The sequence below is a fragment of the Apteryx mantelli genome, chromosome Z (genome assembly GCF_036417845.1).
Source record: "Apteryx mantelli isolate bAptMan1 chromosome Z, bAptMan1.hap1, whole genome shotgun sequence".
In the NCBI taxonomy this organism is placed as follows: domain Eukaryota; kingdom Metazoa; phylum Chordata; class Aves; order Apterygiformes; family Apterygidae; genus Apteryx; species Apteryx mantelli.
The window spans coordinates 51,090,305-51,104,475 of NC_090020.1; the positions used below are offsets into that span (position 1 = coordinate 51,090,305).

Genomic DNA, 14,171 nt, shown 5'->3' on the forward strand with positions numbered 1-14,171 from the left:
CTAATCTCTTTAATCTCTAAAGCCAAAAGGAAGGAAAAAAAGCAAAATTCGTGTATTTTCTTCTAATAACATTTGGCTTGTACTCGGCTATTTACAGCAAGTATAATCACAAAGAGTTCATTCATATGAGAAACCAAGAGTATTACAGATTATTGCTCATATTTTAAAAGTGAATGGAAAGCAAGAGTTTAGGCCTGTCCTCTCTACTGCTTTTCATGACATAACAGGACTACTTCTGATTTAATTTTATGCCTATTTTTAAGTCTGGAAATACTAGATAGGATCCAAATACATTGGAAAGATGATCAGAGCGTTGTTGGTAAGACAGAGGACATGAATAGGCTGTAAGGTGACTTCTTCACTACTAAGGTCTTGTCTATAGGAAAACTTGTACCATGTAACTTAGTCCATGATTTTACATTCGTTAATACCAGCATCTGAGCATTAGTGGATAGTCTGATAGTACAAATCTGATCTGGATTAAGTATAGTCAAGAAAACACGTATCTCCTTTTTCATTTGACTGGATTAGTATTTAAACAATTCTCACTGCTCAGCCTGGAGTATCAAACAGGCTAGTTTATTTACTTTTTACTCACTGTGCAAGTGCTACAGTGCTGGCATAAAAGCACGATCACAGTTTTGACAGATTAGCTAGCAAACATCATGCTGTGCTTATACTGGCTTTATGTTAGTTGCTGGAGAACAGATACCTAAACCAGCAAACCTACCAAAAGAAAATTTACTCTTCAAAGTTTTCAGGCAGCCTTCAAACCATCACAATGATTTTATACAGGTTTAGTGTTTTTCATCATGGGGGCAAAGGGTTTTGGTCCAGAACTAGGCTTTCATGACTGACACTGTAAATGAACAACACTTAAAGAGAAACAGCATGTTAACATTAAGAATACCAGATTAATTAAGCTAAATTGTCAGGGCACAGAGCAAGTATTTGTTAATGTTTCTGCTTTAGATATGCATGATTTCAGTTTACCTTTTGTCCTGCAAGCACTTATATATGCACTGAACTACTGGCACATAAATAGAACCAGTCTTTTGGGATCATGGCTTAAAATACATTAGACTTAAATAAAACAGAGCAGCAACAATGACAAAAATCTTACAAACCTTTCTTTGAAGTAGACTTTCATTTTATTCAGCTTTTTCAAATATTACTATTATCATAAGTCAAACCATAAATTTCTTCCTGACTTAACTGTATTTTTGTTCTACCCAAAAATAAATTACCCCTATTTTATCACCTCTGTCTAACATTAAGCAATAATTTAGTTACAGATCCCAAGATAATTTCAGAAAACTATACAAATTCATCTTTTTGCAACTGAAACTACTCCTAATCAAAATTAGGAGATTTGCTTCAAAAGCATCTAATTATCATGGCATCATTACATTTGTATATAATTGATTGCAGAAGTGGATAATGTCTTTTTTGCCAAATAAATTACTGACTGGTTTTCCTACTTCTTCATCCAAACCTTGGTTACCTTAGCAACTTCCCATTATCCAGTGGAATTTAAAACATATCAAAGCTACAGAACTTCTGCTAAAACAAAGAAGGCAGGTTATGCTGTGTAAGGTAGGTGTTTTCTAATAGTTACCATGCCTATATGTAATGCTGTTAGTATACAGGACAGAGTTTAACCAACTGATTCTTTGTCTACCACATTTTAAGTTTTCCTTTGAGTAGAATAAAGAAAGGATTGTATTTAATGGCAGGAAAGCTTGTAGGAATCAAGAATAATTGCAGTGTACATTGTGCAGGTATGCTTCTGTTCTACAATTCTACTGATTCCCGGGGTGGGGGTGGGGGGGAATAACAGTGATGACTAGTATATTTACGCTCTCACAAAACAAATTCCAGTTCTTGTATTTTTTCAACAGACTTCTGAAAAAAGAAACCTTGCTTATGCTTTGATACACATATATATGCCACAGAAATAAACACCATACCATATATAAGTATATGCATATATAGGCACAACTACAGATTTAGTGCTGAGGGAAAACAACCATTAGTTTAAAACACTGCATAGAGAGTTGTGTATAAAGTAAAATAATTATACTTTCTAAATGCGTCTCAATCTTTCATGTGCATCATATAGACCACTAACATGCCTAAATGGTCCATTTGGGTAATTTAAAAATTACATGCCTCTCAGTTTCACAAAGTCAGTAAACAGCAGGAAAAATAATTTACAAGTGCCAAATTATGAAAGTCCAACCTTAGCACTGTACAGATTTACAAGGAAGCTCTACAAAGGACTAGGAATACATAGGAATTATGCATTTGGAGGCTACATGAGACTTGCTGTGGGCCATGCAAGTTCACAAAGAAGTAACACGGAGGCTTTATTTTTTGCTACGGTGATGAATGACCCCATATAGAACAGCCTTTAGGGATTACAGTGATAGTTATAAAAACACAGACTATCTATGTAATTCAGAATAGCTAACATGCTAGATAGTATTTAACTAACTTACACTGACATTTTACAAATACAGTTCAAGAACTATATAAGTGGTTAAGTAGACTAAAAAGTCAGTAATGCACTGAAATTTTAAAGCAGCATGTTCAGTTTCTTATTTTTATAACTAATTTACCACTGAAGATTACATAAAACTAAGTACAATCCTTTCTTATGTACATTGAAGGATCTCGTTTCCACTGTCAGTAGAAGAGTATTTCTTGGTAGAAGAGTATTTTTAACCTGTATAATGAGAAAATGGAGACTTTTGTTGGCAGACCACAAAATATGTCCACATCATTCACCACTCCACCAGCAGCATGAATTATCACCAAAGTCTCCATTGCTTCTAAACTATAAAGAGCTCATGGTGCATTAAAGATGGCGCAAATAATGCAATTGGCTGCTTTGAAGCAGTAATTGGCTGTTTCTCCCAACACTGTCTACTTTAATTTTTTTAAGTACATTCATTAGAATAAGTCCTAGCCAAAAGAACTTTAGGAATCCCGTTCATCCAAGTAGGCCACACGTTTCACTCTCCAGTGAGTTCTGAGTTCAAAGTAATCAAGTAACAATGAAAACAAACTACAAAAACTATTATTAAAAAAAAAAAAGGAAAAAAGTAAGGTGGCAAATGTACCTGGTGATACAGGGAGTACAGAGAAGGCAGCAGTATTTTCAATATTTGTTGTTTTTTTTTTCCCTCCTGATCTCAGTGGTTATGATTATGCACCATAATAAGAGTTCCCAGGACTGAAGCCCTTTAAACTTTGGTTATAGTAACTAACAATTACAAAAAAGAAAACAAAGGCACCCCAAAAAAACCACACACTGGGTCATGGCTACTACTTATTAGATATGATCCTACTGGCATAGAAGTGTGTGGAAGTCCTGCCATTGATCTTAATGAGAGGAAGATCACACTGAAAACTTTTAATTGTAAAAGTTCTTTGCAGTTACAGTTGTCTTTATCAGTCTGTCCAGGGTCCATGGTGCTTCAGTCTCTTAAGCCAGGGTGACTTTAGTGGTGCTTTTGTCCTGATAAAAACCCTCCTACTCACAAGTGCGGTACTCCAGAGGACCCCTTGCTATAAATGAAGAATTTCCAAAGCAGAACTATCTCCTTTCTCCCTTTCTGAACACAAAACAAAGCAACATGGATTTATGGTAACAGCGTCACAGAAACTACAGCCTGATTCTTACTGTCTGTGAAGTAAGCCAAACACTGCAGCACTGGGGAAGCTAACATGCCATGTGTCTTACAACTGCTGCTAATGCTTGCTCTTCAATATTTGTTTTTTGTGTAAATGAACTACAGTGTTGAAAAACTGTAAATCACTTTTGCTCATTTCAGTATTCAGTGAAATAAGGGGAAATCTCCAGAAGGAATGCAAGTAGTCTGTTTTTAATCCATCATTTCCCTTTGTTTTTTAAATCTTCTATCAGTATAATTATGCATCTCTGAATCACATCTGTTTTTTTCCACATTCCCCTCCCTCATCCTTTCTGCATATACGCTAGTCTGTCACACCTCAATAGGCAATAGATGAATGACTCCGTTGCCCAGCTACCAAGCTTCTTACTTTACAGTTCCTTTCTCCAAGCAGCTCTTCTTGGGCAAAACAGACGACAGAAGAGGAAATGATACACAAAAGTATCAGCATAATCACCCCCTTTCCTTCATATCCTCTCCTTTTCCACTTCAAACCACAATAACAAAAAATAACCAAATCTTACATAGTAACAGATATTGGCCTCTATTTACAGAAAGAAACCTTCAGAAAGAGACAAAATATTTTAAGCTTTTTAACTGAATTTAGATTTCTGACCTTGACATCTTCAGTATGCTGTCTGAAAAAAACTAGTTATTAGAAGAAGATATAGAAATTGCACAAATCTTAAAACTCATCTGAACATAGAACTTGCACTTCAAATGAGTGAAAAAAATGCCTTCTTTCAGATCCATCTGTGCTAGGAAAGGAGATTACCTACCATTTGTCACTAAAGCAGTTTGCATCAACATTTTTTAATTCACTTTTGCAAGATAAGCTTAAACAATTTACAGTGAAAGAAAACCTCTGTCGTTAGCCTACAGATGCCCACTTACAAAGCTGCACCAGTTTAAGTAGCTCAGCATGAAATCACACCTTTAATTAAACAGGTGCAACTTCATACATTGGCAAGACCACAGGTTCTTCTCTATATAGGTAAGCCCTAAAGAAACCAAAATCTGTGGCATTGAAAACTCAAGACAATTGACTTAAATGGGACACTATGCAGAGTTTTCTTCTGAGGCTGTTTTCAGGAATAGGCCCTACCATCTCACTTTACAAAACAAAAGAAAAAGCTTTGATAGAGTCATTAACCTGGTCCATTATTTTTATAAGTCTCCTATCAATCAGCTGCAGGTTTGTATCTTTATTCACTTTGATTCTGATAACAAACAGAAGCTGGACCAGCTCCTAAGTTAACTGAATGACCAGAAATGTTTCATTTCCTGCAAAAGATTACTTGTATGCTACATCTTCTCAGATACGAAAACTAACAGAAAAAAAAAATCTGAAAGTAAATTAAATAAGGATAAGATAGGCTTTGCTTTTGCAATTGCTGAACATGTTTTTCTCACCATAAACATTTGACACAGCCTATTTTATTATATCTCCTATTTCTATAGCTTACAGGCAAGGTTCTCATTGCTGTTCATAGGGCTGTTTGGGGAAAAAAATGTATCTGCTTTTTTGCCAGAGTTCCAGTAGTGAAGTGTTTGAGAGATGACTAAAGGGGGAACTGACAGAAAAGTCTCAAAGTCATAACCTGAAGCAGATTGCTCAGTTCTCAGTTTTTGGTTTTCTCAGTATCTGAAAATATTGAGGAAATGATTATACCACACACACACAAAGAAAAAAAAAAAAGGAAGGAAAGTAAAAAAGTATTCCCTAAAGGACTGAGAAATAACAGAATGTGTTAGGGAATAGAGAACTTGGATAAGGAGGATGAATGCACTGGTTTCTCAAGAGCTCGAACTCTCTTCAACCCCCTCAAACAAAATACTTTCCCTTCTACCTTCTCCTCTTTATTTTTGTACAGGCTTTGCATTACCACTTGCTGCATATAGTACGACATGATGAGATGTACCTTAGCGCCCAACTTCAAGACCTACACATTGAGTTGTTTTGAAGAAATCACTGAGGCCTGCTGTCTATATCCTATTGTTTCCTGTGACGTTATTTATATAATAACATAGTCATCTTAAGAAAGATTTACATTCCAGAGAAACAGTCTTGCAAAGAAATATATACAGGCAACGTTGATTTCAGCAGAGCACTGCACAGAGACACACCTATATGTATAATCTATATAGGAGTTACTTAAACCTTCCTTAAATAAGGAATGACACAATATGAATAGAACTACACATTATATGGTCAAAAGATTGTGATAGTTCTTCTATTATTATTATTATGCATTTTATTTGCTTAGTTTGGCCAGTAAATAATCATCATTAAAAAGAGAAGCTAAAGAGGTATATATACTGAGAAATAATCTGAAGAAAGGGGGTTGTATGACATACTATTGTCGCGTGAAAGGGAGGGACGGAAGGCCCTTCCTTATCTTTATAATTTACGTTTGCCTGCCAGAGCCCCCCTGTTTGAGGACTTTCCCTGGGTCAGTTTCGCAAAGTAAAAAGAATCTTTGTAATTTACCTTTGCCTGCCAGAGCCCCCCCTGTTTGAGGGCTTTCCCTGAGACAGTTTCGCAAAGTAAAAAAAAGAATAAGGTTTTATTAAAGCGACAGATACAACAGGTTCGGAATTGCCATTGATAAATGCACTTGCTGCTACAAATGTTCTTTCTATGAGCTCAAACTAACAATTAAGCGCTTTCAATAATAATATATTTTCCCGGGTAACGTCCAACGTTTGTCGGAGGCGCAAGTCTTACCAAAGAGGCGTCCCTGTTTGGGGGAGGGGAGAAGGAGGCTCACTCATCAGCAATCTCCGGTGAACAGGTCGGCGGTTCAGTTTTCTTCCCTTCCCAAAAACTTTAGTGAGCTATCCTCTGTTTTATAGTTGCTGAAGGTGGGATGTGGAAGCGCGGCAGACATACTTCATTGGCCAGATTGCCATTTGCGCGGTTGTTGGGGGTATGCCCCCCTTATGTACATATCGTTATGCAGCAAAGGGCGTGATTTTTAATATGGTAAGCAGGGATAATGAGGCTGGGGGTACTATAGGTCAACAGTTAGTCTGTGAGCAGCAATTATTTTTTGGGATGCAACCCTTTGTGGTCGGGGGCGGACCGTGATTCCTCCATATCGCTCCCTCCTCCGCCGTGCAGCTGGAACAAACTGTCTGGCCTTCACCAGCTAGTTCGTTACTCATGTTGCAAAAGGGTGATGTGCTTTGGCTGCCACGTACTGTTTTTCCCGTGTGCCCCCTTATCTTTCTCCCTGAATTCTCTTTTGTTCCCACAACTATGAGAAAAGATATTTTATTCTAGGGCAGTATAGAAGAAACAGCAACTACTACGAGAGAAAAAGAACAAAGCTGGTGGAGATGAAAGCTGAAATGGTAAATCAGAATCTGAAAGTGGCAGTCAGGTGAGGCCAGACCTGGACAGGGTCTTGAAGGTGAAGTCACGTTCTGAATTTCTGGCATGATGAAGGGTATCCTAAGTAGCTCCTCCCCTACAATAAAAAAAAAAGAGCTTTTGAAGATGATAGCAAACCTATTTTAACTAACATGCTTTAACTCTGTAAAGATTGGGCAAATTTTTTTTTGTTGTTCCTTTTTAGTGTCAGCTGATTGAGATGAATCGTAGAACAGGAGTAAGACTGGGAATGGGAGAAATGAAAGTAAAACTATTTCAAGCTCCCTACAAAATATTTTCCATGCATGTAAGTAACTTGAATGGCAACCTGCAGTCAGTAGAATTATCAGTGTATGATTTTGGTAAGTGCTAGACTAAATTGCTCTTTAATGTTAGCTCATCTTCCGCGAAGCACATGTAAGCTTTTGGATTCTGTTGGCTTTTCTCTTTTTGAAAATTGTGGGATGAGAGGAGACAAGTGGCCTGTGATCTTTTCTCTCCTTCCATTTTTTTTCCAAGAGGAATTAAATAGATGGCATTTAAATGATCCTCATGGGGCACCTGCATTAGTAGTTTCCAGGCTCCTTGCAGATTGACATACCCACCTAAGAATCAGGACTGGTCTGTGTTAGAAAAGCTATATATAATTGTTCTGGTTAGAAGGATTAAACTGCTGTTTTACATATGACATGATAAAGAGAAAAGTTTTCTAGAGAGGCAGTCAGTTATACTTGATTCAAACTATAAAGCCTCTTCAACAATTTGAATAGCTAGCATCTTCTTTTAAAAACAATAATTTGGCATAGTGGAGAAGCAGGTGCAAAGCTGGCAAAAATATACTAAAGTACTAACATCTTTTGTTAAAAGGTCGTATTTTTAAAACACGCTAGGCAATATATTTTCTGATGTTTCTGTACATGTTGGCTGTTTTTTAGGGCCAGTGTAGTCTGACATCTTGTATAACACAAGCCAGCGACTATAATTTGCTACATTCTACATCCAGTTCATATATACGCTCCATCTGACGTACAGCATACCTTTAGGATAGCAACCAGTCCTGCCCTGAGAGAGTGCAGGGGACAGAGGCCCCTCCCAACTGCTGAGTGGCACATAAAAATGTACACCTTATTTCTACCTGAACTTGCCTAACTTCAGATTCCAGCTGCTATTTCCAATGCCTTCTCTTCTAGGCTAAGAAGCTATTATCAGAGTGCTTTTCCTCATTTTAGGCAGCCTGCTGGTCCTGGTCAAGTCACTTCATAGCCTGCTTTTGGGTAAGAAATAAACATTTTAAACTTCTCCACAAGGCAAGTTAGCCAAACCTTTATTCTTGCATTTTTTTCCTCCAAATCTTTTCCCTTTTTATAAGAACACTTTTGATATGTCACCACATCTGAACATCTTTAGTAGCTTACTCTTACATTAATACAAAGGCAATACATTTTTACACCTTACTGATTTGATCCTCACATAGATACCTGTGCAGTGCCTTCACCCTTTGGTTACAGCATCAAACTAATAGCTTTTACCACTACTGTATACCAGGACACAGACCCCACCTCTTAGATGGGGTCTTTGTTCAGAGACACATGATCTTAAATGCACCTTGTTAATCAATTAACTCAAATTAGAAGATTCCAAACAAGGGAAACCAAGAGGAATATTTAATTGTGGAAGTGTGGGATGAAGGCAAATGAGGTGGTGATGTTTTAGAAAGACAGTGTGGTTATTAGCACCTACATTATTAGCACCTACATTATTTTGAAAAAGTCTAATTGGAGGCTAGCAGAGAAGTGCATTTGGTTTAAAGCAGAAGCAGCAGTAGTAACTTTGAACAGCCTGGGATATTGAAATGCAGGTTTACAGTACTATTTTGCCACTTCTTTGCTGCAGGTGTGAATATCCAGTATCTCCTGTGACAGGAGGGTGAGCCGAGAGGCTGCGCCAGCAGCGCACGTTTTCCAAGCAAAACAGATGAATAAAATGGAACCCAAGCACCAGTTTCGCATGGGGAAGGGCAGAGAAGAGCCCATGCAGTTTAGGTAGGTTGGGGACCCGCACCTGCCTCCTGTGGTAACACAGGTGTTTTCTAGGGACAAGTCTGGGCGGGTTTAAAAAAATTTCCTGGGGAATGCCTTTAAACGTGTTGTATTTGCTGTGCCCAGCGCTGAGATGGGCGCAGCCCCTCGCCCGGGAAACCCCCGGCGTCGGGCGCGGAGGGGCCGCGGCCGCGCACAGCCCGCCCGGCGCGCCGGGGCTGCCGCTGCCCAACCGTCTCCAACCACCCTCCCCCGCTGCGCGCGGAGACAATCACGTGACAGCCGCGGTCCCACTTACTAGGAACGTCAACAATGACATCAAACATGCTTAAACGCACTCTCTGCTGACGTCAGCCGCGCGCCCCTCCCCGCGCCCCTCTCCTCCCCCCGCCTCCCGCCGCTAACCTCCGGCGAGCCCCGCCCCTGCCGCCGGGGGCTCCTCCCCGCTCGGCCAATCGGCGCGGCGCGCCGGGCTGGTGGGCGGGCCCGCGGCGCGGCGGGGCGGGGCGCGGCGGCGGCTGCGCGGTGGCGGGGATGGCTGGGACGTCAGCGCCAGGATGGCTGTAGCTGCGGTGACGGCGGCAGCAGCAGGAGGTGGTGGCGGCGGCGCACGGCCCCGGCGGTGGCGGCGGCGGCGGCGGCGGCAGTAGCAGCGGGGCGGCGGCGGCGGAAGAGGGGAGCGTAAGATGGCGGCGCTGCGGGAGGGGGGCAGGTACGGCGTGTCCTGCGGGAGAGTCACGGCGGACAACATCACGGTGCTGCACGTCAAGCTGACCGAGACCGCCGTGCGGGCGCTGGAGAGCTACCAGGGCAGCAAGGTGAGGCGGGGGCCCGTCCCCCCCGCGGTGCCCGCCGCCCCCTCGCGGCAGCCCCCCGCGTCACGTAGGCACCGGTCGCGCCGGGCAGGCGCGGGGGGCGGGCGGCGCGGTTTGGCCCCGGGCGGCGGCTTCTCTCCCCTTCCCCTCCCCGCGGCCCCCGGCACCTTGCCCTATCCCCCCCCCCCCCGACGTGGCCCCGGGGCTCGCGGCGGTGCCGCGGGACAATGGCCTCTATGGCGGGGCTGTTACGCGTCTGGGGGGCCGCCAGGACCCCCCCCCCCCCCCGCTCCTGGGCCCCGGGGGCCGGGCCGCCCTCGCGGCTGTCACCGGGCAGGGCTCGCGCGGCGCCCGCAGAGGCGGCTGCGGGGCTCGGCGCCTCCCCGCAGGGGCGCGGGGTTAGCGAGGGACACCCGCCGGGACGTGAGGGGGCATCGCAGGCTCCCAGGAATGCGCTGCGAGAGAGAATTCGACTTTTTTATATTATGCTCTTTGACTTGATTTTTTTTTTTTTTCCCCGTCGGGGGTGACCTGACTGTGCTCACCTCTTTCAAAAAGATGATTGAGCGGTTTGAAATTCCTGATAGCGTTTGCCGAAACTAACTTTAAATCTTGTTCGCTGTTCAGAAGCGATGTACACTGGTGAGGTAGCTTCTGTAATTTCTCTCTCTCTTTTTTTTTTTTAAATTTTTTTAACGTAGCTTTCCGATAGAAATTTGAGACCTCAGTGCATTTAGTGGAGTTAAAAGTGGCTGTGTACTGCTGTGTGTTGTGAGGAGGTGAAAGATTAAGCTCTAATTAGCTTATATCTTTCTATTACTTCTCAAATACCTATTTCTTTTTTTTTCTTTATACTCTGCACTTTCTGTATAGTGTTGAATAGTGGGGTTTTGGGGAGTGGTGTGTTTTTCTTGGTAGTGTGCAGTGCAGGACCTGGGGAGAGAGAGGTGCTGATGTAGCATTTATTTTCTTTTCTTTTCTCTTTTTTCTTTCTGTGCCAGCAGGCTTTTATCCAAAAGGCCTTGCTTGTTGAATCAGCTTCTAGCAACACGTCTTAAAGATAGGAGAAAAGTTAAAAGTCATTGTGTTAAAATGAGACATAAAGCTCAATGGTGACTTGTTTGCAAGTAATAAGCTGTTGACTGACACCAGATTCTTTTCTCCGAACCCGGTTGCTCTTTTTTCTCTTTACATCCTACTTCACACTAAGGACTGACTCAGACTTGGGCTTCCCAGAACTGACCCCCAAATTGCTCCTTTTCCTATGACTAATAACTGCTTCTCCTTCCTCCATAATAAGTGGGTTACTTTAAAATAGAGCACTGAAGTGTGCTGCTCTGTCTCCTCTGTCCGGTGTGCTGGCATCCTCTGTTTGTTTTAACATGTTTGGCAGCTTACTTCCATGTTGCACTTAGATTTAGCAGTGTCTAGTTGGCCCCTGTTTCCCTGCTGCATAATTACACCACTGCTTGACTTCTTTCTCTTGCCTATCTGTGATTCTTACCAGTGGTAAAGCTGCCAGCTCCAGGGGAATCAAACTTTGATTTGCAGTTACTACCCTTTTTCTGAGTGGGGTTTTGCAGCTATTTCTGAGAAATGGTTAGTTTGGGAATTTGCTTCCCCCCACCCCCCCCTCCTTTCTCCTTCTCTGGGTGGATGTTGTGCTGGTGGAGTGCAGTGATTACTGCAGCCCTAAGCCTTAGCCATCCCTCCCACCCTTTCAGTCCCTTTGGGTCTTATGCATTATTCACGGTAGCGAGAGCTCAGATGCCAGAGCCAGCTCCAGAGAACCCCGGCTGGGCAGAGTTAGATGTCACTCATGCTTTGTAGGCTTTTAAAGACACAGCTGTTCTTGTGAACCAATGGCTTAAAGAAGATGGCTTTCAGGTCTTAAATGCCATGTAAAAGTTGTAAATTGCTGCATATTCTCCATATTGTGCCACTTAATTCATAAACTTTTAGCAGCTCTTCAATATGATTTCTGACTGAATTGATTAGTCTCATTAGTTATACAGTTAGAAAGCATTTCTTCACTGTCCTCTGAAAGTCATGGTGGGTTAAGTAATCATGTAAGATGGCTATGGAAGTGATTTTTGTCGCTATCAATGCTGTAAAAAGTTTAAAGTGAACTTATGTGTATACAGTGTTTAAAAGTGACTAAGGTATTTGATATTTGCAGTCGCAGCCATGTTTCAAGGTGTGAGGATCTTAAAGCATAAAGCTAATTTAAAGTAATTACTCAGGATGAACAAGTTCTATGGTCTTGAAAAAGGTTGCCTTCTTACAGGTAGTATAATACACATGAAACATACTTTTCAGACTGAGATATTTCCTTTGTGATTGGAGCCAAGCATCAAGGAGTCTAAATAATTCAACATTAGAAGTTAATGTTGTAATTTGGAGTTGATTTCTGAAAGATTTTCCACACACTATAAAAGTGGTATTTGTAATGTTGTAGTTTGAAACTGGACACTTTTGTATGTTAGCACATATGACAGCTTGGAAATTGTGCTGACTGCAATAACACGGTTTTCTTTACTGCAGGTAAATACTTCTTGGGAAAGGTTTAATTATTTGTAATTTATGAAACAACTTTGGTAAACTATTTCCCTGTCTTCTTTCTGAACAAAGATCAATTTCCAAGTTCATGTCATTTTATGTAAAAATGAGTATGCCTAGTCTTCAGCATATAATAAACTGAATAAAGGATTACTCGTGGTGATGATGATCAAGAAAATATTGAAATAATATTTCATATTTCACTATTTCTTCATCTCCATAACTGTAAATGAGACTCCAACTTTTCCCGCAGACCCACTTACCATAATCTGATACTACAGGAGCTAGAATGTGAGGGACAATGCAAATTGTTCCATTTGCATAGTGGTAAGTGAAAGAATAAATCTGTCATGTATAACTTTAAACTTTGTTTTAGCCACTGAAATGTTTGCTTTTAAAAATGGTCATTTTATAAATTGAGTCAAATGATCTTAATTTTTTGCACTGACAAAAAAAAACTTTTCAACACTATTCAAGAAGTGGTCCTCAGAGTTATTGCATTTGAGATACCTTTCAGTTGTGGCAAGGTTTTAGCATTTGAGGATATCTGCATTTTGGGAGGAAAATGGGGAGCTGAGAAGAAACACTATCCATTTAACTTTTAAATAGCTCCAGTTATAATCTACTAGTTTATACATCTCTGCAGTGCCTGAGGAGGACAGAATTTGTGGATCTGTAGTTGTACCTTTCTTTTAGTTTAATGCTCAGCTACATTGCTGACCTATTTCAATTCTCACTGTGCAATTGAAAAAATGTGTAATGAAGGCTTAAAGGCATTGCAGAGAACTGAAGAACGCTATAAAGTGAATGCAAAGAACAACCTACAGTTCTGTCATTGCCCCTGCTCTGCGTTGAAAGACCTTATCTACGTAATGCAAGCAATATTTCAAAAAGAGTGTAGAGGTGAGAATTCAGGATAACCCTCAAATGACCTACTTATCCCATCACTTGTAGAACCTAGGCAACATGTAATCAGGCTCTGTAATTGCTGAACATTGAAATTTAAATAGTTTGCATAAAGAATGATGCGCTTGCTCTGTATTGTTACCTTTGCTAAGGATCTGTTTAGCTTGTATGAAAATTAAAGAAAACTCAGGTTCTTGAATTCTTTTATGAAAAATCTAAGTTCCCCTTCCCCTCCACCTCCAACTTTAGAAATATAGATAAAGATCACATTTTCAGCAGGCCTGATCTGTTCAGCTTAGTATAGGTAGTGACAAATCCTGATTCCCTACCTAGCTTTATACACTCTGCTTTCAAGGCATAGGGTAGACTGAATTTGGATGACAGAGAATATTCTTGTTTAGAATCACTTGGATAGTATTGAGTAGCATGAGTAAAAATACTTGAGCATTATCTGTGACAGTATTAATTTAAAGCATGACTAATTGTTTTATAATGAAGTTCTGTTTAGCAGGAAGAAATACTTTGGCTCTAGATCACTGAAGTGCTGCATGTTGCCATCAGAAATCAGAACTGTAGAACTGTAGCAGTGTGTAGGAGCTGCTACCTGGGAGAACAAGAGAATAGTGAGAAATACAAGGTGACTTACAGGAATATGGTATATTTGTCCCATGTCTGAGGATATATAGGCACAATGTCAGCTCCATTTAGATGCAGATTCTGGGGTCTTCAGTTGGCAGATCTGAACTAAAAGTAGTGCTAAACCATGTACAACGCTCCT

General features: G+C 41.0%; 1 protein-coding gene across 3 annotated transcripts in view; it reads left to right on the forward strand.

Annotated features, from left to right (window-relative positions):
• The first annotated feature begins 9,775 nt into the window (after positions 1 to 9,775).
• ELL2 (elongation factor for RNA polymerase II 2) overlaps positions 9,776 to 14,171 on the forward strand; it is a 52,658-nt gene continuing 48,262 nt past the window's right edge. For all 3 annotated transcript variants that reach the window (XM_067315158.1, XM_067315159.1, XM_067315160.1), the window contains exon 1: positions 9,776 to 9,931. In XM_067315158.1, coding sequence (XP_067171259.1) covers positions 9,800 to 9,931 — 132 coding nt within the window. In that variant the 5' untranslated portion in view covers positions 9,776 to 9,799. The remainder of the gene's footprint in view (positions 9,932 to 14,171) is intronic.